Source organism: Liolophura sinensis, chromosome 6 (genome assembly GCF_032854445.1).
Source record: "Liolophura sinensis isolate JHLJ2023 chromosome 6, CUHK_Ljap_v2, whole genome shotgun sequence".
In the NCBI taxonomy this organism is placed as follows: Eukaryota; Metazoa; Mollusca; class Polyplacophora; order Chitonida; family Chitonidae; genus Liolophura; species Liolophura sinensis.
The window spans coordinates 74,283,724-74,298,699 of NC_088300.1; the positions used below are offsets into that span (position 1 = coordinate 74,283,724).

General features: G+C 38.2%; 1 protein-coding gene across 1 annotated transcript; it reads right to left on the reverse strand.

Annotated features, from left to right (window-relative positions):
- Positions 1-7,016: 7,016 nt before the first annotated feature.
- Positions 7,017-13,175, reverse strand: LOC135466805 (hsp70-binding protein 1-like). Its single transcript, XM_064744507.1, has 6 exons — positions 12,918-13,175; positions 11,935-12,109; positions 9,958-10,179; positions 9,561-9,716; positions 8,161-8,369; positions 7,017-7,667 (listed from the first exon to the last, which is right to left on the reverse strand). Exons 1-6 carry the CDS (start codon positions 13,041-13,043, stop codon positions 7,578-7,580), a joined length of 978 nt encoding a protein of 325 aa, XP_064600577.1. The 5' UTR covers positions 13,044-13,175; the 3' UTR covers positions 7,017-7,577.
- Positions 13,176-14,976: the final 1,801 nt, after the last annotated feature.

The following is a 14,976-nucleotide window of genomic DNA, read 5'->3' on the forward strand; positions in this document are numbered from 1 at the left end:
TTGTGATAGTGGACCTTGTACATGTACCTAATGTGTTTTTTCTTCTAACATGTTTACATTATACATAAATTGAAGTGACTTACATGTAACTTATTTTTGTGTATTTTTAGTCACCTGTCTTATGCATTAACCAAGGTAATTAAGCTTTTATATAAACCGTACATGTGTTTATCACCATTACACTTATGGTTCTCATTACAAAGGGTTGAGTGGACTTGATTTCTTTATAATCTTTATACATATTATATGCGGATGTAACAGCTAGATTTTACTTTTTATGCATACTCTCATTTCTAGGGGAGTTTAGCAAAGTTTGTCTTTCATATTATAGTAACATAGTTCATCCCTTGGCATTGCCCTGTGTAGAAGTGTTCCACCAAGAGGATGTATATATTGGCAACAAGCGTCTATGAGGTGAAAATCTCACCAAAGCAGCGATGTCAGGCAGGTACATCACCCGGTACTACCACCAGATCTTATACTCAGTGGTAAGCCTATGTAGTCTACTGAAATTACTGGCATTATATGTATTGTTTTTGATTCCAAGTTCTCTGAGTTTGTACCATTCAGGTGTGTAATCGGGATGCAGACATCGCGGCATAGATTGGTGGGGGTGGGGGAGGGTTGGAGGTGGTGGTGGGGGAGGGGTTGGAGGTGGCTTGCTTTAACATTCCTCAGCTACATTCCTGTCAAATGTACTTGTAACTAATCTCCGAAACTTGTGCATTGTATATTTTTGCATATATTATTGTGAGTTATGTATGTGTTTAGCTGATCATATGAAATTCTTTTAAGCTTTTACCTCTCGTATATACGATGTAGATGTGTATACAAACCAAATATTGATTGTTACTTATGTGAGCTTTATAATGTCTACCTACATGTGCAAAGGAATCACTTACACTATTATAAAAGCAGTTGGATAGAGTTTGCCTTATGGTTTAGAGGTAGAAAGGTTAATGTAACCAATATTAACAAGGTACAGATTTTTGTAGATACATGTATTAGCCATATTCTTTGTCTGTTGAAAAAAAAAATGGAAGCCTATTTGCCTGGTATCATTATGCTGATGAGATAGACAAGAGGTGAGATCCAGTCATAAATTTGATTGACGATAATTTGTAGTTAGATCTACAGTACATGTAACCAAGGTGTTACTATGCTTGAAGTAATGTGTTTTTCATCTCCTTTTCACACATCTGCTTGATATATCTGCGTTTTAACACAACCAAAGTACATGTATTTAACCTAACTATAATGATGTTGATGAGTAGAGTGGTCCTTTTTGATTGGTTGTGCAGAATGACCAGCAGGAACACACACAGACATTATACATTGTACATGACAGTTGTCACATTCACGTTCAGGCTTATGGGTATGAGTGTTTTTCAGGCTTTGGTCACCTTGGTATATCCAGAGCTGTGACAAAATCTGAAATGTTTGTGTACATAGTTGTAGTCTTGGAGAGACAATTTATTGGATACCAGGATGATCATGACAATGGGCCTACCCAGGGACGCGATCTGTGTGTAGATCCAACCCTAGAGCTTATTCCGCTAAGGATGCTATTTGAAGTTCATGGCTTCTTAACCAACCTTTATATTGTAAGACCAGTGCTATGTAGAGTGCTCATTCTCACCCAGTTACTATGCATGAGTTTGAAGAAGGCATTAGTGTTGAACCTGAGAATAAGATATTACACAGTGGCAATACCACACAGATTGACACATTCCACTGCCTCTAGTGCCTTTATCCCTGTACAACGTACAGTTTGGTCCAGTCACATGTTTCTGTTCAGCTAGAAAGTTTGTTAAGGATTGTATAATTTTGTGCATGAACAGAAAATGTTTTTGGTGAACCCCGTCCTACTTTTTTGTTTTTCATTATACCACAAGGGCAGAGAGCAATGTAGCTGGTTGATTTTTTGAAATCATTGAACAAGACAATCACATAAATAAATAACCAAATTCAAACCAAACATATGTATTAATGCATTTGTATGTTATAAACAAGGCACTTGTTCACAGGTATGTGTTGTGTTATTTTTGGCTAAACTACACACATTTCACTTTCAAATTGTTTTATAAGCTTATAACCGGAGCTTATAATCATGTTTATCATAATAACTGTATAGCAAAGGAAGGATTTATGAATGAAAACACACCTATGTTTTATTTCTGAACTTGTACTCTTTCCTCTGCTGTTACTGAATCATTACCAATGTTTATAAGTTTGCCAGTTAATTATAATTATTATGCCACTGATTCTAATTCAGGTTAGTAAATGACAGACCATTGTAACAAATGAAAGGTGTAACAATAAAAGTTAATGTAGCATATGTTATATTGTGACTACATGAAAGTGAAATATTTGTAAATCTTTATAAATGTATAAGTAGTCCATAGCCTTCTACTTGAATATGTACCTGTACGTGGCTCTTGTGAATTTGTTGATTGAACAGACCAGTCTCTTTGTTCAGATGCGTTTTGTATACATATTGTTCGGAACAACATTGTAAAGTGCAGGGGGCCTCAGTGACTGAGGTGGTTAGCGTGCCAGTGTGGCGCAATGACCCAGGAGCTGCTGATCCTCCTGGGTTTCTCTGCCGGTTTCCTCCCACCTTAATGCTGGCCACTGTCCTATAAGTGACATATTCTTGAGCAAGGCATAAAGTACCAATCAAAGAAGTTCAGTAAATTTTCTGCGCATGCAGATGGTGTTGGACTGTGAGAAATGCTTATTCTGGTTCACCCCAGGGATATGGTGATAGGGATACTGATCTCTTTGACATCTGTTCTTACACTGGCTCAATGATAATGCTTGTGCCATATTTTGACCAAGATTTGTTGTACTTTCCAACTTATTTTTTTTTTAATTTTTAAGTTAGTTTGTATTTTTTCATTGTTTATTTAGACTTATATGATGCTGGCTTGTTTTAACACTCTACTCAGCTATGATTCATTGGGGTTTCTGTGCAAGGTTTTTTTTTTTTTCTTTCTTTCTACATTAGAAATTTAAATAACCAAAATAGTTAAAATTCAATATCTCATAGACTGAATAGAAAATGTGCGCACAGAGGTAGTTCAAAACTTCCTAGTAAACTGTGAAAGTTCTGCATGTAAGAACTCCTATTTAATGAAAACTAACAAGATGAAGAGAGTTTCTCCAGGCAGATGATCTTTTTTAACTAAAGTAACAGTAAATCTGATGGAGTCTTATAGCCAGATTATATCATTTTTGATTAATTTTCCTTACGAAAGAGTAGTAGGCCTATAGTTAACACCTCAAACAAACAGGGGCTTGTATCCGTGTATCGGCATTTGTTAAAATATGGACAACAATGTTGTCACTAGTACGAAACTCTTTATTTCCTTGATACAATTGCTGTTTTTGGCTGTCACTTGTAAACATATTTTCGTAAACTTTTCACATTTATAAACCGTGTGCTGATACATAATTCAACCAGTATACTATACTAGCCAGGTATACCATTGCACAGTAAGGATAATAGCTCTTTATAAATATTCTTTATATATAAAAGTTCTGTATACATATTCTCTTGCTGTACTGGTACTTATAAATTCATGTATATCAATGTAATATCTAGTAGTTTACAGTATATGGATTTTCCTCCTGTATAAACACTTGAGTCCGTATCATCCAGTACACATGTTTTAGTGAACTATGTGATGTAAAAACACCTATCACTTCCTGAGCACTTTCACAATTCATATTGTACACCTTTGTATAACATTTTACATTCTAACTGCAAGATAACATTCTACCTATTTTATAAAGCTGTCTTGTGCTAAGTTTATTGTTACTAGGGCAACATGTGATTCATTAACATATGTGGCCATGGTAGTTATATGTACCGTCAGCTTAGGTGTTAGTACTTTGTGAAGCAGGTCATAGGAGTAAACAAAATCGCTTTGTGTTTGTGTCCTGTTTCAAAACTGTATAAAGGTGTAGCCTTAGATTGTTCCCTTTCAATTCAAAGTAGTTAAGTTTCCTAATTTCACACATTTGAGTCTCTTTGGCTACACTTTTTTGGTAGTGTATGAAGTTTTCATTGATGTTCAGTGAAAATGAGATAGAAGTATATGTGAGGTAGAATTAAAGCATTACTCTGAACATGCTGTTGTAAACTGTACATTTTTTTGCTAAAATAGCCTCCATAGAGTGTATGTTAACATTTTCCCTTTGCTATAGACATGCTTTGCTGTATTCGTGAAAAGCTGACTCTTTTAATAAATGTTTGCTAAAGCAGCTTTAGGAAGTTTTGTTTTGTCTTGTTTCATGGTGTTGTTTCACATATATGAATTCCTAAGAGTCTCAGTAACTGTAGTTTGGTTATCTCCCTGTGATGGAACAAGAAAAAGATTCTAGCGGATGTACAGTATATTTGTTTGGTGTAGAATCAAGCATCGTCAGTGACATCAGTGTTGATTTCCAACTTTAAACATCATAAATGAGTGAAAGTGGGACGTGCATTAGAATTTCTTCCATGTTAATATGTAATGGCTTTCTTCTAAATGCCACTTAATGAATGTGATGTGTTTGTAAACTGTCACTCTCAAAATGAACTCTTTTGTCTTGTGTTAATTAAAACGGTAAGGTATTGGCATCAGGCAAAGGCATCAACGTCTAATGTCACACCAGTGCAGCGCAATGACACAATGCGGTAGTTATGAGTTCCACCTCATGCTGGCTCCATCTCTGGCCGTGGGTTACGTGGGAAGGCCTGTCAGTAGCCTAGGGAGAGTCGTGGGTATGCCCTAGGCTCTGCCTGGTTTCCTCCCACCATAATGCTGGCCTCCGATGTATAAGTGAAATATTCTTGAGTGCAGCGTAAAACACCAATCAAATAAATAAATAAAACACTAATCAAATAAATAAATCAAATGTTACACATAATATAATACTTTCAATGTCTATTGTGCAATACATGTTGGTTTCCAGAGGAAGCTGTTCAACAAGGTCAGAGGAAGCTGTTCCTTTTGGAATTGACAATACCTGTCCATTACTTTAGTCCCAATGGTAGCATCTGTTCATTAATGATATTATAGTTAATAGAGAATTTATCCAGAAAGGGCATGGAATTCATATAATGCAGAAATCATGCTCACACAAAATAGAGTTTCATTCCACCTTTTAGAACACCACCTTGAACAAGACTAGTCTGTTTGGCTTCTGTCTGAGGTGAAGTACTCCACTGGCTCTAGCAGAAGCCTTGTTCTTCCCTTGTGAATGCGTTTGTAGGCCAAAATCCAGAAATGTACGAAATATAGGCGGGGGAAAGGGGATGGAGGGGGAAAGGGGGGGTGCATATACGATGATATCATGGACAATGTGCCCCCCCCCCTTAACCCGTCTTGGATGAGTGGCCTAATACTTGATGAGTGTTGTCCTAACCACGTATAATTTTACACTAATGTACGAAGACGATCAATAGTATAAGTTTTAGGAAACCAGAGTGGCCAGGGGAAACCACAAACCTTTGGCAAGTGGGCTTTCCAATGTATAACGTACAGATATACACACCATATTCGTGGAAGACAAGTGGTTATAGGTGGTGGTATGTCAGGTACCTGGTGAGGGGTGGTGGTATGTGAGGTGTCTCAAGGCGTTGTGGTTTGTCAGGCACCTGGAGACGGGTGGTGGTTTGTCAGGTACTTCTCAAGGTGTGGTGGCTTGTCAGGTACTTCACAAGGTATGGTGGTTTGTCAGGTACCTGGTGAGGCATGGTGGTTTGTCAGATACCTGGTGAGATGCGGTGTTTTGTTAGGTACTTCAGAAGGCGTTGTGGTTTGTCAGGTACCTGGAGACGGGTGGTGGCTGTTCAGGTACTTCTCAAGGCATTGTGGTTTGTCAGGTACCTGGTGAGGCGTGGTGGTTTGTCAGATACCTTGGTAGATGTGGTGGTTTGTCAGGTACTTCACAGAGCATGGTGCTTAGTCAGGTACTTCACAAGGCATGGTGGTTTGGCAGGTACCTGGTGAGACGTGGTGGTTTGTCACATATCTGGTGAGGCGTGGTGGTTGGTCAGGTACCTGGTGAGGCATGGTGGTTTGTCAGGTACTTCTCAAGGCGTGGTGGTTTGTCAGGTACTTCACCAGGCGTGATGGTTTGTCAGGTACCTGCTGAGGCGTGGTGGTTTGTCAGGTACCTGCTGAGAAGTGGTGGTTTGTCAGGTACCTGCTGAGAAGTGGTGGTTTGTCAGGTACCTGCTGAGGTGTGGTGGTTTGTCAAATACCTTGTTAGATGTGGTGGTCAAGTACCTGGTGAGGTGTGGTCGTTTGTCAGATAGCGGGTGAGATGTGGTGGTTTGTCAGGTACTTCACCAGGCGTGTTGGTTTGTCAGGTACCTGGTGAGGCATGGTGGTTTGTCAGGTACTTCACAGAGCATGGTGCTTAGTCAGATACCTGGTGAGATGTGGTGGTTCCTCAAGGCATGGTGGTTAGTCAGGTACTGGTAAGGGTGGTGGTTTGTCAGGTACTTCTCAAGGTGTGGTGGTTTGTCAGGTACCTGGTGAGGCGTGGTGGTTTATCAGGTACCTGGTGAAGCGTGGTGGTTTGTCAGATACCTGGTGAGATGTGGTGGTTCCTCAAGGCATGGTGGTTAGTCAGGTACTGGTAAGGGTGGTGGTTTGTCAGGTACTTCTCAAGGTCTGGTGGTTTGCCATTTACCCAGCATGGTATTGTGGGTTGTCAGGTACATATCAAGGTGTGGTGACTCGTCATACACAATTACTTCTATGACTTCCATAATTGAAAAAGATCATAGACACTGATTGTTAATTTCAAATTTTAATAACAGTAATGCAGCACTACATGTGTAGACATAACCAATTGTGGCAGAAATAAAGCCTGTATTAGGTCACTTCTCCTTCCACAGAAAAGGACATTATTAATTTGGGGGAATGAAATTCATTTTAAATTCCATTAAAATGCTATACCATGGTTACTACCTACCAAACCATGGCAACATCATCAGGTTACGTTGTAAAGGGGAACTGTATGTATGGTTGTTATGAGAGCCAAGGAAAGGATCAGTCATCAACTACCCACTATTGGAGGGAAAGGTTGGTTGGTACCTGCTACAAACAGACTCACAGTAGAATGACTCTGACACACAGCATACATGAATGTGTGTTGTAACATAAATATATGCACATATATCTCGGAAGTAAGAACATTTTAACAAGAACACATACTTAACAAAATCATTCATAAATATATCTAATTAGACTTACATGGTACATGATGACATACTTGCAGCTAGTTAAATATTTTGTGAACTTCAGTTTAGCATTATGATGGGAAAGTTTCCAGATGTTCTCAGCATGACCTCAGTAACCTACAAGTACAGTAACATTTTAATGGCTGTAATCATCAAACATATCACACAACTACACCAGAGAAGTCCTTTGTCTTGAATTGCACATCAATTGTCAAATCCTTTATGAAAAAGACTGAATGTGTATTTTCACTCTCTTGGATTCCATTGTTCAGTCTTCCGGTCAGTCAGTGTGTACACAATCATGAGCTGGGTCACACACTCAGTCAGGTCTCTGCTACCTGCAGGCTTCATTGCTGTCCTTATCCGTCTCAACTTCATTAAGAAAACAAATCTTCATGATCTCCTTGGCATAATCCCTTTCCTCCTGTCATCCAAAAACAGAAACATAGCCAGGTAAGTTCTCAGCACCAACAGTCATTTCTGTTGTCATGTTCACTTGGTGTCAAGTCACATTTGCACAGACTGTATTCAGATAGTTATTACTGGTATTGTAGTTTCCTGACAATTTTTCATACCGTACACCTACTTCATCATATTACCAGATTGGTACATTTCCTTAAGAAATTTGCCATCGACAAAAAGATGAGCTATGCAAGAAATACAAAAATTTAATTGATTTATTTTATTTTGATTGATGCTTAATACCATTCTCCTGGATTTTTTCCTCAGCAGTTTCCAGGATGATGCCAGCATCCTGACCACACGGCAACGACCATCCCCCCACCGATACTCCTCACCCCTACCACCACTACTCCCACTAATGAAAATGGAGTGGCATAATGGTTACAGACTAGAGCTAGTCATCCAATAGAGCCCATTTGTAATGGCACTACATATTATCATCACATGGAGCTTACCTGAAATTCCTCTTTGCCTTGCAGTGTGTGCATTCTGTTCTGTAGTAGAGAGCACAGCTGTAGCTGTGGCCTCTGGGCCTCCTGCTGTGCTCTCTCATGATCAGTCACCAGGGCCAACAGAGCGGACATCATGTGTTCATGACAGGCTGTGTGGGGCTGGCCTAACAACCCTACCAGCTGATCAACCATGCCAATGTCACACAGCGTGTCTGTAAACAAATTAACCCATACGTTTAACGCCAGTCAAGAATTTTTCCCTTGTAAAATAGCAGTCAATTTTATGTGTTGAGGAAACTGAGGTGCCTCAGGAAAACCACTAACCTTGAGCAATTCACTGATAAACTTTCCTAGGTGAGATGTACACATTTTGAAAATTTAAGATGGGGAAATCACATTTTTTCGCTTATTCAGGCACATTCAAATTTCTAAAATCTGCTTAGTGTGTCCATGCCTTGCCAATGACATATTAAGCTGGCAGTTTTATCTGCTGCAAACTTTGCTCCTATCGACCATTTCAGATTAAGGACAAAAAATATGCCGGTGATTCTGCTGAGTTGTCTACTGCTCCAGCCAGTACCAGCAATAGTGAAAACCAAAGATGACCTATTATCTGACTGATGAATGTGCCTTCCTAGACAGTGATGGAGTTTAAATTATGCATTCACACAGGCAGTGAGACTTGTCAGTGGGGTATTTCCTCAGCCAATCATATCAAAGACCAATCCAGCGAGTTGGTGCTTGAATTTCTCAAAAGGGAGTTTTTCACTACCATAGCTCAACATTTGCTCAGGCATTCACAAGGGTTGCCATGGCCACCCACGATTTGTATATCAAAGACCACTATCCACAATATCTTTTAATGATTTACAACTCCATAACATACAAAGTCACTACTTTGCAATTTTTAGCTATACTATAAACAGTCATATTTGTGACAGCATAATCATTTTGGCCTTTCTTAACACTGCCTATTTGAGAATACCCTAATTCCTTAACCTTTTCACATATGAAAGAGCAACTTTCAGTGCAATTTATGCATATTTATAATTATACAAAACAATAGTGGTTGGCTTTGCAAATTTCAGGTCTTTACAAAAAGCATAATTTTATCAGTCAACAAAGAATAATGTCTTCAGAATATGCTTGATTATACACCTTCCAAACATACAATAAGGATGAAGAATTACAGTAATATCTGCGTACAACAGTGGGATTCAACTTTATTTGGGTTTGGGGGGGCCGTGTTTGAATGTACAAGCTACCGACGTGTTCTCTGAATTCTTTATTGTCTTATTATCACAGACCATTAGTTCAAATGTTGATCATGTTGAATGCAGAGTTATGGTCTTTACCACTGTTGTTTTTCAGTGTTTGTGGTTATAACCACAAATAAACCTTACCTTTAAATGCTGGCTGTTGTGAACAGAGGCTGGTTAGCAACACAGCTCCTTTCACTTTCAATTTCTCCACATCACACTGCATGGCTCTCATTATCTTGGAGAACCCATCATGTTCCTCAAACTGTTTCTGTGCCTCTGGCAGATCCCTGAGCAAACCTATAACACAGACACCCAGAATCAAGATCAAATAGTATAGGTCATCTATCTTCACAGCCTAACGTGCAAGCAAACATTGCAAAAACAACAAATCAATACAGGGATAATCTGTAAAATAATTTTAAAAGTGGATTATATATACTTCTCAGGAGAAAACTTGATTTAAAATAGTTGAAAACCATCAGCAGCAAGTATACAATTTTATCAAAACTTCTCTATTATAAAGATGTTTGACACTTACAAGATGTTGCATACAGTGCTTTTATTTTGACCATGTCATTTGAATCAGTGTCCAGCAATTCCAACAGTGCAGGTAAGTGGCCAGCTTCGAGGATTGTTTCCTGACATTTTGGGTTATTCTGCACCAAGGTTGCTATCAGCTCCAGAGCTCTCCATCTCAGCTCAAAGTTTCCACTGTGCAACAGCCTTGGAAGGATCTGGTAACCGCCAATTTTGTAAAAGTCTAAGCAATGAAAAGATAACATTATCTCAGATACAGTTATTATAAGTAATACCACTCAAAAATATGAAAGCTCCTTGTTCTGATTTGTTCGAACATAAATATTAACAAAATGTATTTCTTAACAAGTTCAAAAAGCTCAAACAATAATGTGTCATTCCTGCTAGCTAAAATCCCTAACAGAATGCTAGAGATCCAACTTACATACTGAACAATGTTTAAATGTGTATAATTACATGCATTCATAAACTGCAATCATGCCAGAGGTTTGCACATTTAACATCCCATCCTACCCCATATAACTGCAATCATGCCAGAGGTTTGCACATTTGACATCCCATACTACCCCATATAACTGCAATCATGCCAGAGGTTTGCACATTTAACATCCCATACTACCCCATATAACTGCAATCATGCCAGAGGTTTGCACATTTAACATCCCATCCTACCCCATATAGCTGTAATCATGCCAGAGGTTTGCACGTTTGACATCCCATCCTACCCCATATAACTGCAATCATGCCAGAGGTTTGCACATTTAACATCCCATACTACCCCATATAACTGCAATCATGCCAGAGGTTTGCACGTTTGACATCCCATCCTACCCCATATAACTGCAATCATGCCAGAGGTTTGCACATTTAACATCCCATCCTACCCCAAATAACTGTAATCATGCCAGAGGTTTGCACGTTTGACATCCCATCCTACCCAACATAACTGCAACCATGCCAGAGGTTAGCACTTTTAACATCTCATCCTAACTCATATAAATGCAATCATGCCAGAGGTCTGCATGTTTGAATTCCCATCCTACCCCATATAACTGCAACCTTGCCAGAGGTTTGCATGTTTAACATTCCACCCTAACTCATGTAAATGCAGTCATGCTAGAGGTTTGCACGTTTGGTTGAGAAAACATAAAAATTACATCAGGCGAAAAAGTACGAAAAGTGGATTTTTATTTAAACCGAAACCAGTCACTTGAAAATATTTTTGTACGGTGGGTATTTGGGACCACCTCTTGGTCTTTTTGCTATGATGTTATAAATGAGTATGAAGCATGTTTAATAAGTATATCTGCTCGTGAATTTGGTCTTTTCAGCTAACAAATGTGTTCAACCTGAATTTTTATCATATTTACATTTTTTATGCATTCATAAACATTGTCATAATTCAGATTAAATGTACGTGATTGGATATAAACAATTTCAAATAAATTTATTAGACATGCATCACATCCTTATTTAGAACATTGTTATGCAAAAACGATACCAAATTGTAGTCCCAAATACCCAACATACAAATATATTTTCCCATACCTTTTTCTCCTGCAAGAAAAAAAATCGAAAAAAAAGTTAAAGATCACATTTGCAAATAAGATTTCATGCTCTTTCTTCTGATTTTGGTGTCATTTTCATGTTATCTTAACATCCCACCCTACCCCTTTTAACTATAATCAGCACACCACAACTCCCACCTTACCCTTCCTAGTTAGCACATACCTGTGGCCAAGCACATTTCCTCACATCTCACACACCTTCACTTTATCTCTCTGCACTTGCCTCTGAACAGGTCTACTTCCTCACACATCTCAAACACCTCTACTTTACGTGTCACCACTTACTTTTGGCCATGTTTATCTCCTTGCAAATCTCACGCACCTCTACTTTATCTGTTGCCACTTGCCTGTGGCCATGTGTTATCGCCTCACATATCTCACACATCTCTAGTTTATTTGCTGCCACTTACCTGTGGCCATGTCTATCTCCTCACATATCTCGCACACCTCTTCAAGCAGTTCCGCAACTGTATCGTGCTCTGCATCACTGTCTCCTGCACTCAGGATCAACCTCAAACACTCCTTCAGCCTATCCACTGGATTAACTGTTATTTCATTTAAGACTGCATTCAGGAAATCCTTTCTCTGAAACAAGCCACAAAATATGTAATAAAAACTAAAAACTAAAAAATCCATCACATATTTGAATAAGCTACATGTGGATGAATTGCCACTTTTAACAGCGAAATCACAATTCTGACCATTATGCCACACAGATGTGACGGATAAAGTGGCCTGTGAGAACAAAGCACACCTTCAATTCTTTCGGTGATATTAATAACCAATGGGAAAGCCAAAATGGTCCATAGCACTAAAGATGTTCAATATCACACATTGCTTGTATGTTCTATCGCAGGCATATATTTCAGTATGAGATCAGTTCAATCAAGCTGGCATTTGAAAATGTGCTGTTTTTTTTTTTTTCTTTTTTTTTTGGTTTTTGAGAGGCAAAGTTCTTGCAGCTACTGTAACCACAAGGCAGTGCGTTAATTATTTTCATACTTACGGGTAGTGAATTAACAATGTAGTATTAGAGATTCAATGCGAGAATGTCATCAAAAATTAGCTAAGTAAGGGAAGGGGGGGGGGGGGGTCTATTGCTACGAGCGGGAAGGACGTCGAGGTTTTAACATCCGCACCACGTTTTCTAAAAATAAGGATGGACTCCCAATACGAAGAGTAAGAAAATTTAAAAATAACACACAGGGTCTATCTTCGATTGCTGTTCCGGTGGTCCAAGCATTTATGCAGTTGGTAATTAGAGACAAAATAAGTAAAGTAAATTTGCCACTAATGTACTGTAAAAAATTAATGGTTTTTCGGATATTATTTTTTTTTTGACTTCTCACATCTTCCAAACCTAACTTACAGACAAATCTTAAACTCTTCATACCTCTTGATCCATTTCTTCGAACTGAGATGTTGTTGTTGTATCTTCTCTGGTTGTCTCTGCACAAAGCCGTAACAGCCCGGTCAGGTTCCGCGGCTGTTGGCGTTCATTTCTGTCACCATCACTCATTGTGTTTTGTGTATTGATTCCTTAAATATCAACTATATCGCTTGTTGTCTGTTTCCGCGCAGTTTGAGTGGTAACTTTAGTTCTGATGAGGGTCGCTAGAAACACGTGGTTAACTGTGCTTGTAAACAATCCGAGAACATTCCAGCAACTTCGGGACTCGTACCTTTCCATCAATCGGGCGTACATTTCTCATGTTCTGTATCTTGTATTAACACATTAGCAAATAACAACCACTAATGAAAGAGCTATCATTCCTCTCAAGAATATATCAGTCCATTTTACAGACATGAAACAAACAAACAGACACCACTTAATGCTTGAACGCGTAGGCCTATATATATTGGCCCGATATGGAATTATTTATACCCATATTATTTTATAGGACCGGTCACATGTATAACGGTGTCGCTCATACATATTGCTTTATAACACTTGCGATCATAATCATGAGGGTTAGCAAACAACTCACGTGTATCTTTATTATCTAGATACTAATAAAACCAGTTAAACCGATGAAATACATAAACTACATGCCGGCCTAAACTCGATGACGTAATTACTAGTACTAAATTTGCTTCGGTGATACAGGCCGGTTGGATAACTTGGAGCAACCTATACAGGACAGTACATGTGCCGTATTTATAGGGGTCTAAGCTTATAATTTATAACCCCGTAGGAAGTTTAAATATTTATTCTCGATTTATACACATAAGTGCAAAACAAGTGCACACACACACACACGCACATTATATATATATATATATATATATATATATATATATATATATATATATATATATATATATATATATATATATATATATATATGAACGCAATTAATTCTTTTGTGCGTATGTACAATTATTTTACCATATATACATGTTTAAAGGCTTCGGTAAATTGATATACATGCAATTGTGTTGTACATGTATGTCGATTTGTTTTGTACATACGTAAATAATGTTTATTTGCACATATAGAAAAGGAATTTGTACAAATGTATTGTGCATATATATGAAAGAATTTTGAACGCGTAAAATAACCGTTTATTTTACATGTGTGAAAAAGAACTGGACATACATGTAAATGTATAGTTGTTTTGTACATATATGTATAAATATCAAAACGGCTTGCCCTAATAGTCTCACACAGCTATATCTTCTAACTTCAGTATTAGCAGACACTCGCATAGGCCTGCATGCATATGTACTAGTCATCAACCATAAATAGATCGCAATACCAACATCCAAACAAATGTAACGTTTAACACAACCGTTTTCAAGCTACTAATCGTAGGCTTGATACATTAACGGTGAAATAAGGTGGGGAAACAGTAACATTAACTTTCTCCTTTACGTCTTTAGACCTATAGTATAATTTGTTGTCAAATAGAGGAATTGAATACGCAACTAGCGTAAGGCCTACAATCGATGGATATGACGTATACATATGTATATATAAACTGACAGCCAAAAGAAGCTTTCAATTTCAAATAAATTTATTTTGCCAAAGCAAAAAACAGGATGACTGAAGTTTAATATGTTGAAAAGACCAATGATTTTAGATATTGAGTCTTGAGAAAGAACGGACAGGCAGCCCTCAAATCATTTTACAAGTGAACAAACAGAGCAGGGGTAGAAAAACAGCCATTCCATCTTTGTTAACAATGGGCAGAGTACACAAAAAGCTGATTATTTTTTAAAATCAGTCAATATCAAAACCAATCAATATCGCGTATGGCCACCCCTTGCTTCAATGCATGCGAAAACTCTCCGACGCATAGAAAAAGTCAGTCTGATGAGATTCGTTTCCATTCATCTTGGAGAGCGAACGCCAGTTCTTGTCGGTTGGCTGCAAGGTGTGGCCGTTGTCTTACTCGACGACCCATGATATCCCAAAGGTATTGTATGGGGGACATATCTGCGGAACGTGC